At 41.0% G+C, this 10,652-nt stretch overlaps 1 protein-coding gene across 1 annotated transcript in view; it reads left to right on the forward strand.

Annotated features, from left to right (window-relative positions):
• LOC137301465 (serine/threonine-protein phosphatase 2A 65 kDa regulatory subunit A alpha isoform-like) overlaps positions 1-4,861 on the forward strand; it is a 53,336-nt gene extending 48,475 nt beyond the window's left edge. The window contains exons 13-15 of the mRNA XM_067970971.1: positions 149-291; positions 1,230-1,321; positions 3,234-4,861. Of these exons, the coding sequence (XP_067827072.1) occupies positions 149-291; positions 1,230-1,321; positions 3,234-3,250 (252 nt within the window). The 3' untranslated portion in view covers positions 3,251-4,861. The remainder of the gene's footprint in view (positions 1-148; positions 292-1,229; positions 1,322-3,233) is intronic.
• The last annotated feature ends 5,791 nt before the right edge of the window (positions 4,862-10,652 follow it).

The following is a 10,652-nucleotide window of genomic DNA, read 5'->3' on the forward strand; positions in this document are numbered from 1 at the left end:
CCTGTGTCCCTGTAAGTATTTGGGCTTTGTTGGGACAGTGATTCATGTGTTGTCCAAACTCTGCTGACCCCAAGCTCTAGTATAACGAAAATGGTCAACAAAGTTGTAACTTTGTGGGTGAACATTGCTTTTTCTGATGAATTTTCAGGTGCTGTCTGAGGCCTGTGGGCAGGATATCACAGCAAAGCAGATGTTGCCAACAGTTCTACAGATGGCGGGTGATCAGGTGGCAAACGTTCGCTTCAATGTGGCTAAATCGCTGCAGAAGATAGGACCGGTTTTAGATGCTAAGTAAGTATTGCAGACAGTTGTCAGCTTAAATTAACTGGGGTTCAGAACTAAGAGTAAGAAAGGATCTGGAATGGAGAATCTCTTGTTTCCTGAAGGTAAAGTGAGGACAACTGATCTCTGACCTCCAATTTATGCAACTATTGATTTTCCTTCAGCTGGAATGGAACCTGAGACTCCAGTATGACTGGACCTGGTTGAGATTGTTGGCAGTGGTTATAGTTCTACAAACAGTTTGAGCAAATGCTTCTAAGTAGTTCTCCTCCCCACTCCCAATTTTCTCCCACTCTCTCCCTGCCTGAGGTCAGCATCCCACACTACAATAAGTTCTACAGGTATCAGTAACCCTGCCAAATTATCCATTCATATGAGTGAGCGTGCCAGTGGGCTATTTAACTGTGGGGGCCATTGCGTCTAAGCCTGATCGTGTCCTCGCTCGCATACACACGTTTTCAAGCAGGGGCCGTTGAACTGCAGATAATGGCCAGGAGTGAAAGCCTTGAGGGATAATTTAAACTATCGGCAGTAGTGGAAAGCGGGTAGTCGTGGATTGGCCGCAAGTTATACACTCCGCCAGATTTTGTTCTCCATGGAAAGGAAGCTAATCTGTTCACTGCCACAAGTTAAAATGACCCCTTTTAGATTTTCTTTTTCTTCCCCACCGTCTCCCACCCTCTGGTCCAAGGAATAGGAGCCCAGTTCCAGCTTCTCTCACTACCATCCTTGCTGAGATCAGCTAACTTGTTTCAAACCAGTGAGCAATCTGTTTTGGGGGTGGGAAGAGAAAAAAGGGAGAGGCACAAAAGTAGATTTTAATAGAGTACAATATCCAGTGTAATTGTGGGTTTTAATATAATAAAATGAGAGTGCTGATATTTGAGTTTTGCTTTTTAAAGGTTACTCTGATTTAAAGGTGCTAAAATGTTGTTTTTAAATCACAGCACTTTGCAGAGTGAAGTCAAACCAATATTGGAAAAACTGAGTCAGGACCAAGATATGGATGTGAAGTACTTTGCGCAGGAAGCTATAACTGGTAAGTTGCTGCTTTGGACACTATTTGGTATCAGAATGGATATAATCCCTTAGAACAGTTGAGACCTGCATTATTGTACCATTAATTTGTTATGATGTGGAGATGCCGGTGATGGACTGGGGTTGACAAATGTAAGGAATCTTACAACACCAGGTTATAGTCCAACTGTTCTTTTTGAAAATCACAAGCTTTCGGAGGCTTTCTCCTTCATCAGGTGAGTGTGGGATTCGGATTCCATGGAAGGTTACCGCATTTATAGTCAGAGAACAATACCTGGTAATTACAGATAATAATTGATAGCCAAGTTCCGCACCCATGAGGGTGACCCGTTGTATTGGAAACAGATGGCTTTTTTTTGCTGGTGGGGTTGCGTGTAGCGTGACATGAACCCAAGATCCCGGTTGAGGCCGTCTTCATGGGTGCGGAACTTGGCTATCAATTAAGATTATCTGTAATCACCAGGTATTGTTCTCTGACTATAAATGCGGTAACCTTCCATGGAATCCGAATCCCACACTCACCTGACGAAGGAGAAAGCCTCCGAAAGCTTGTGATTTTCAAATAAAACAGTTGGACTATAACCTGGTGTTGTAAGATTCCTTACATTTATTTGTTGCTAGATCTCTAATGCTGAGTGGCACCTGAATGCTCCCCAGAGTCTTGATTTATTTATGCCTTTATGATACAGTGGCATCCTTTTGATGTGCTCTGTAGATTTGTAGATGAGGCTAGATACAATTAACCAGAAGATATATGCGTATTAAATGCTGAACTGCAAGGAAGAACTGAGCCGTCCCCAATATATAAAAAGATGGAGGTGAAACAATATATATATATATATATATATAAAAAAACAACTTATACTTGAAAACCAGGGAGAAAATCATGAATAGAAATAAAACTACTGCAGTGACATTTGGAAGGGTCACCAGTAGACAATAGACAACTGACAATTGTTCAAGGTTAGAACTTGGGAAAACTCGTAATGCTGAAATTATCTTGGAGAGGTGTCAGCTTTGGATCAGTGGTAGCACTCACACCTGAGTTAGACGGTTGTACATTCAAGACCCACTGTAAAGACTTGAGAAGATAATCTCGACTGACAGTCCACTGCAGTACTAGGGGAGTGCAGCACTGTCTTTCGGATTGGTCATTAAACCAAGACCCTATCTGCCTTCTCAGGTAGATGTAAAAGATGCTTTGGCACTATTCGAAGAAGAGCAGGTGAGTTCTGCTGGTGTTTGGTCAACATTTATCCCTCAACTAACACCATTAAAACAGTTTAATTGGTCGCTTATCTCATTGCTGTTTGTGGGACCTTGCTGTGTGCAAATTGACTGCCACATTTCCCTACATTACAGCAATGACTGCAATTCAAAAGTTATTAATTGGATGTGAAGCCTTTTGGGCCTTCCTGAGGTTGTGAAAATCGCTATAGAAATCCAAGTTTATTTTTTTTCTTATCCTATTGACCAATTCTATGGTGGTCCATCCAAAATGGGAGGTTCTTGTCAGTTCTCCTTCCTCCTGTGAGCCTTGTTCAAATATTTCAGCATTCTGAAGTACAGATAAAATGTTCACTACTTTAAAAATTGAACAGGGTTAGTAGAAGCTGGTGGGTTTTGAAACAACAGGAAATAATGTTTGATTAACAATTCTAAATAATGAATTCATCTGTAATGCACAAGGAATCTGCCAATATCTGAAGAAAAATGTTGGTTAATATCTGTTTGAACCCTTCGTTAGAATCCTGCCCAAAATATTACCCTAATTTTCCTCCTTTCAAATTCTGACTGACCTAGTGTGCATTTTGATCATTTTTTGCATTAAATTCAGGTTGCCAGCATTCACATTTTTTTTCCTTTTTAGTATTTAATCTGTAAAATACTTACTTCTCTTTCCCTTTATCTAGTGCTTGCCTTGGCATAGAGAGAAAAAGAGCAAGTTGAAGAAATGTTATCTCCATATTTGCAGTAAGACCCTGCGGCAGGTGCTGACGTCATTGAAAACTTTGTGTTCCACTATTTCTTAAAAAAAAACCTTGACAAATGTAAATGTATCATTGGTAGAGTCACTGGATTTTGGCTGCATTGGAGACTCTAGTTTCTGCGATTTGTTGCTGCCTAAATTTAGCTTGTGATCATAGTTGTGAGCTACATTTATTTATTTTCATTGGTTGTAGAGTACCCAGTGACATCATGTAACTAAAGGGTTTTAGCTGTTGACTACATTAAATGGGGAAAGTGGGATTGTGTTCTTTAAGTGGTGCTTACTCAGGCGACCCTACCTACCCTGTTACTAATGTAACCACCACTGTACCAAAATTTGCTTGTATTCAACAGGATGTTTTGTCCTCCCCTCCCAAAGGACTTTTTTGAGTGCATCCCAATATCCCAATGGCAAATATAAACATTAATCATAAAACAGAAGATGCTGGAAAAGCACAGTGGGTCTGTCACCTGAAAGTGAAAGATATATTAATGTTTTGGATTGGAGTCCTAATGGAGGGTTCCAGCTGAAATGTTAATTGCCTTTTCTCTTTTGGATGCTGAATGACCTGCTACGTATTTCCATCGTTCTCACTTTTCCTTTATCGTCAACCATTGTTGACTGCATAGACTTGTGGCAAAATTATCTTTTTAAAAACTGCAGATGCTCATTTTTATTCATAAGGAGAACAACTCTTCCCTGATTTCTATTCAGAGAGCTATGGAGTTGCCTTGGATTCAACAAAATTTAAATTAAATGTAAATGCCACCCCTCTGCTTAAGTTTATTAATTTCAATGACTTAACATAGCATTGGTGCCAACGGATATTGTGGGTATTTAGTAATTTTATAACATTTTCCCCCTGTTAGGCTGTATTGCTTTTGTACTTTATTAGTTATGTAGGTTTTCCAGTTCTGCTCTGTTTCAGAGAGGAACTTGTGGCTGAGACTCCCTTGCAGAACAGAACTACAAGAAATCGTGTCATTCCAGTCGACGGGGGTAGTCGAATTTTGGAAGCCACTTCAATACTGAAAATCATGTACTTTTACAGTTCAGTGTTGCTTCCAACATTAGTCTTTTTGAACAATTTTAGATCATGTTTGATTTAACCCATTTGCCAGTGGTCCTAGTTTGTATATTACACTATTATTTTGTTTGTCGCCCTAATAAAGTGGAAAAAGGCAAACTTTGTTTTGTGTTGCAAACTCGAGAAAGCTGCAGGGTTAGATTCTTCGTGACTTTATAGACTGTGAAAGCCATAAAAAGTGCATGGTATGCTGTTTTTTGTAATTGTTTCCCGCTGTTATTTTGCTTTTAAAATTGTGTATTTTATTGCTGTACTGTTCACTAATCTTGCCTTTAAACTAGTCCAAGTATATAAAGAGCTAATGGTTAATTCAAAATTTATGTCATGGAAGTGAAAATAGCACATTGATTCCAATGAATAGGGTCAAAGCGAAGTGACAGACCAACTGTAACAGGCTGTGTCCTTTTTGATGTCTTGTAAACCTCATCTTAACTTTAGCATAAAATTGAAGATGTGCCAACCAATTTACTCTTGCTTTTGCTGTAATAAAGTTGTATGTTCATGAAGCTTTGGAGTAGCAAAGCTTCAGTGCTGCATTTTCTTCCTGAAGACTACACTTTTTCAGACTACAAAAACAACGTCCATTTATATAGCACCTTTAACATAGTAAAACGTCCCAAGACGCTTCACAGGAACGTTATCAAACAAAATTTGACATGGAGCCACATAAGGAGATATTAGGACAGGTGACCAAAAGCTTGGTCAAAGAGGTAGGTTTTAAGGGGCGTCTTAAAGGAGGAGAAAGGGCGGAGAGGTTTAGGGGAGGGAATTCCAGAGCTTAGGGCCTAGGCAGCTGAAGGCACGGCCGCCAATGGTGGAGCGATTTAAAATCGGGGATGCTCAAGAGACAAGATTTGGAGGAGTGCGGAGTTGTAGGTGGTTACAGAGATAGGGAGGGACAAGGCCATGGAGGGATTTGAAAACAAGGATGAGAATTTTAAAATCAAGGCGTTCCTATCCGGGAGCCAGTGTAGGTCAGTGAGTACGGGGTGAACGGGACTTGGTGCGAGTTAGTGCAGCAGTGTTTTGGATGAGCTCAAGTATATGGAGGATGAGAGGCTGGCCAGGAGAGCATTGGAATAGTCAAGCCTAGAGGTAAAAAAGGCATGGATGAGAGTTTCAGCAGCAGATGAGCTGAGGCAGGGGCAGAGATGGGCGATGTTACGTAGGTGGAAGTGGGCGGTCTTGGTGATGGAGCGGATAGATAGTCGGCGGCTCATCTCTGGGTCAAATAGGACACCAAGGTTACGAACGTTCTGATTCAGCCTCAGACAGTGGCCAGGGAGAGGGATGGAGTCAGTGGCTAGAGGATGGAGTTTGTGATGGGGACCAAAGACTCTGGCTTCAGTATTCCCAATGTTTAGTTGGAGGAAATTTTTGCTCATCCAGTACTGGATGTCGGACAAGCAGTGTGACAAAGGAGAGGTGGTGCATAGTTTGCTTGCCAAAACCACTCCTACCATAAGAACATAAGAAATAGGAGCAGGAGTAGGCCAATGGGCCCCTCGAGCCTGCTCTGCCATTCAATAAGATCATGGCTGATCTGATCCTAACCTCAAATCTAAACAACACAAGAATTAGGAGCAGGACCCGGCCACTCAGCCCCTGGGCCAGCTCCGCCACCCACCGGGCCTTGACCGATCTGAACTCAGCTTCATGTCCAATTTCCTGCCTGCTCCCCGTAACCCCTAATTCCCTTTACTTCTAGGAAACTGTCTCTTTCTGTATATGAAGTGGTTTTCCCCTCTATGTTGACATTTGCTTTGTATGACAGTCAAAATGTATATATTTCTTCAAAAAAAATGTTTGTGGGATTCCAGCTGGTCCCTGTGCAATAACCAAGATTGGTTGTTTTGTAGCCCTGAGAAGCTGGTGATGGGTCATTACCTTGAACTATTGTAATTGTTCTGGTGGTGCTCTCCTGGTATGTTAAGGAGGGAATTCCAGGAATTTAAGCCAGTAACAATGCAGTAACAGCAATATTTGTCCTAGTCAGGTCAGTTTGTGACTTGGAAGGGGCACTTGGAGGTGATGGTGTTTCTGACGTTGCTGCTCTTGTCCTTCTCTGGTAGAGATCACATTACTCAAAAATACCAAGAACTCTTTAGGTTTCCATCATGTCAAAATGTTTAAAGTGGTGCTAGAAAAAAATGCACTGTTAAATCTAATGCAGTTTTAATTTTAAAGTGTTAGTGGCCAAGTTGCATTCTGATATTTGCAGAACATTAAATTGAGTATAACGGTGTGACCCAGCATTAAAAGATTTCTCCCGCAGTACACTTGTTAATAGGTTTGCTGTTTCCTCCAGTAGATCTTCTCTGTTTTCCTCTCTTCCCTCCCTATCTGCTCACCACCTTTCCTTTTAAACTGAAAAGTAGGATGATCTAAGAGTGATCTATCCACATTTATCTGCAGTAGTTATTTGCCTTTTTGATGGTGCAGTAAGAGAGGTATCAGCTGCCAACCATGCACACAACCTTAAAGGAAGGTAAGTTGGGTGGTCAGCAGTTTGGTGGAAATAGGGTCGAGGGAGCAGGAGGTGGGTCTCGTGGTCAAGATGAGCTCGGAGGTCATGAGGGGAGATAGAGAAACTGGAGAAAGATGTGAGTTCAGGGCTAGGGCAGGGGGGAACCTTAGGGCAAGTTTGGCTCGGTGGACTAGGGGAAGGGAGGTAAGCGGCAGAGGCAGCTAAATAGATGGTCTAAACCTTCGTGACAAAAGTCCGTGAGCTCCTCGCACTTGTTGGTGAGGGTTGGAGGATTTAAGATGACTTTGTAGTGAAGAGAAGCCAGGGGTTATATTTGTAGGCCAGGATGATCCTGGAATAGTGAGCAGTTTCGGTAGAGGAGAGCAGGACCTGATAGTGCTTTATGTAATCCAGCCAGATCTGGCGCAATGGCTAAACCAGTTGTCTGCCATAAACGTTCAAGTCTGCATCCCTTGGACTTGAGTGGAGATGAGGGCCATAGCAGAGGGAATAGCCAGGATGAGTGTGTGTAATGGTTTTAATGGGGACACGGGCATCAAAGGTGGAGGTGAGGGTATGATTGAGCAGATCAGTAGCTGCAGAAATGTCATGAATGGAGGGTCAAAGGCTGGACAATTGGGAATTTGAAAGTGCAGTAGTTGAATAATTCTCTTTTTTTCTCATTCTGTCTCTCTCGCTCGCTCTTTCTCTCTTTCCCCCCCCCCCCCCCAAAAACCTTTCATGAACCTGTCTAGAATATACTATAACAGTTAACCAATTGTGTGCTTTAGGATATATGACTTCCCAAGTACAATAGAATGGAAGGTCTCTAGCAAAAGCTGAGACCAGGAATGCACATTGAACAGTTAGCCTGGTAACTGACTTGTGCTTTTCTAAACCACCCGATCAAATAATGAAACCAAAATCAAGTTGAATCTTGAATGTGAATGGTGCTAAGCTGGCAGGCTAAACTGTTACAGGGTATAGTGTTTCACGCTGATGATTATCAAAATACTGAGAATTTAATGTTTTCTGATCAAATGTATTCTTCACATCCATAATATCGCTGCCAGTAATTGGCCTGTCTTCATAAATCCCCTAACACTAAAGTAAAAGGAGTGCCGATGAACAGCTGGCAGCGTCACAGCATACAACTTTTAAGCTGCATGGATCAAAGATTGGCAACAGAACTGTTAATATGTGCTGCAGAGGCACCCAGTAATTAGAATCATAGAAAGGTTACAGCACAGAAGGAGGCCATTCACCCCATCGAGCCTGCACCAGCTCTATGCAACAGCAATCCAGCCAGTCCCACTCCCCTTTCACTATAGCCCTGCAAATTTTTTCCTTTCAACTACTTAAAAAGTTCCCTTTTGAAGGCCATGATTGAATCTGCCTCCACCACCCCTCAGGCAGTGTATTCTAGATCCTAACCACTTGCTGTGTAAAAAAGTTTTTCATGTCATCTTTGGTTCTTTTGCCAATCACCTTCAATCTATGTCCTCTGGTCCTTGACCCTTCCATCAATGGGAACAGTTTCTCTCTATCTACTCTGTCTAGACCCTTCATGATGTGGAGATGCCGGTGATGGACTGGGGTTGACAATTGTAAACAATTTTACAACACCAATTTTACAACACCAAGTTATAGTCCAGCAATTTTATTTTAAATTCACAAGCTTTCGGAGGCTTCCTCCTTCGTCAGGTGAACGATTTCGAGGATTTCATTTTCACATCGTTCACCTGACGAAGGAGGAAGCCTCCGAAAGCTTGTGAATTTAAAATAAAATTGCTGGACTATAACTTGTTGTAAAATTGTTTACAATTGTAGACCCTTCATGATTTTGAATATCTCTATCAAATCTCCTCGCAACCATCTCTGTTCGAAGAACAACCCCAGCTTCTCCAGTCTGTCCATGTAACTAAAGTCCCTCATCTCTGGAATCATTCTAGTTTATTAAAGAAAATAAACTCTTATTCTGTACAAGTGAAACATATATTGTGTTACTGAAATATGGAACAAATCATTCAGTTAGTAACAGGTGCCTGCTACACATACATCAAGAGGAATGCTGAAGAGCTTAGCTCCAAGCTGATGCAGTTTTTAAAACATGTCACTTATAGAGCAGATCAGCAGTGACATTCTGAAAAATATATATCTATATAGCATAACAAGTGAAATTTCCACCATCCTTCAGTGTTCTATTTGTACTATATTTGAATACAAGAACTTGTACAAGAAGAGAAATTGTTTTGAATCAAATTTCTGCACATAAACTACTGACAGACATACTTAGAGCCAGTCGCCCGAGTGATAATCAGCCTTTGTGTTTGGCAGCAATCTTTTATGCAGACATCAAGCTTACTGCTGTGACTGGTGAATGAAATGTTGCTTAATTTTAATCTGACATGGTGATGGAGTCATTCAGCGATAGATTCAGGCTGACAGTCATACAATGCCATGTAGTGCTCAATGTCACTCAAACCATTGAAATTCTGCATTGATCATCATACAAAACACTTAGAAAAGTAGGACTGTTGCATAAACTGGGCTGCATTTCAGTGACTAAGCCCTGAGATTGAGAGACTCAGGAAGTACCCCAGCAGTATTGTACAGCAGTTTGCATTTTTTTCCCCATTTGTACTTAGTTATTCTAATTACAATTTAACTGACACCCCAACTATTGAATAAATAAGCATTTAGCTTCGACTATCTGCTTTTTGTTCTTTGTGTTTTTTGGGTTAATTACACCCCGTTCTCTGTGGGAAAGAGTAGACATGCAACCTGCTCCTGGGCTTCTCCTGATAGCATTGTAACTTTTCAAGACCAGCTCTGGTTGGCTGATCCTTCTGTTCTTCCCTCTATTTCTATGGGGAAGTACCTCATGTGGTAAGTCGCCATCCAGCCACCCTGTCCTGTAGGGTGTTGGAACATGACTGCATTGTACCATCAAGTAGCTTATAGCTAGAATTTGGTGGCTTCTGAACAGCTCTGTCCTTGATGTCGCTTGAAATGCCAGAGCTATTCTGTTGTTTCCGGACTTGCCTTGATGCTTTAAAGGTGAGTTTTATTATAAGGCTAAGATGAGTTGAGAGTACTTGCACAGTGATAAATAATAGCTAATTTGCCTTTAAAATCAATTTATTTAAATAATCCTAGTTCAAGGGCTCTTTCATGGAGTGCATTATTCACCTCTTAATGTTGCTCACAATCAGGCTGCCATTAATAGCAATGTTATATAGTGGCTACATTCCAGGGGGCTCAATCCCATGGTGCGTTCATTCTTCTGAAAAGCATCAATTAAACAATGAACTAATGAGAAAAAAAGTTGATTCTTACCTAGTGTTAAGTATTTGCAATTATTAGTTATAGCCCAGGTTATAGTAAAGTTCCTTAAAAGGAGTGACCCTATCAGCAATTAGTTTAAAGATAAACTTATTTAGAATTAATTTTTACTTTGTGTTCATGTTGATTTTTTTTTTGAATATTTATTTTTGCTCAAAGGACAAGCATTGGTATGACATCAGTTAGGGGATTATCTAGGAGGAGTTACTGAGCCTGGCCAGTGTGTGGGGCTGGATTGTCATTTCAGCTCAGTATCTCCTCCAGACCAAATTGCTGATTCTTATTAGCATTTACAAAAAATAACTTCTTTAAAAATCTACAAAAATGTAAATTAATCTTGCCAGTGAATTTGAAAATTGATGTAACATAGAGTGGAGAGATATTAGTTCAGAGCTCCATCTGGTAAGTTCTTGTATCTCAGCTGGGCTCTGGGGAAGCAATGG

This window comes from Heptranchias perlo, chromosome 33, assembly GCF_035084215.1.
Source record: "Heptranchias perlo isolate sHepPer1 chromosome 33, sHepPer1.hap1, whole genome shotgun sequence".
Lineage (NCBI taxonomy): Eukaryota > Metazoa > Chordata > Chondrichthyes > Hexanchiformes > Hexanchidae > Heptranchias > Heptranchias perlo.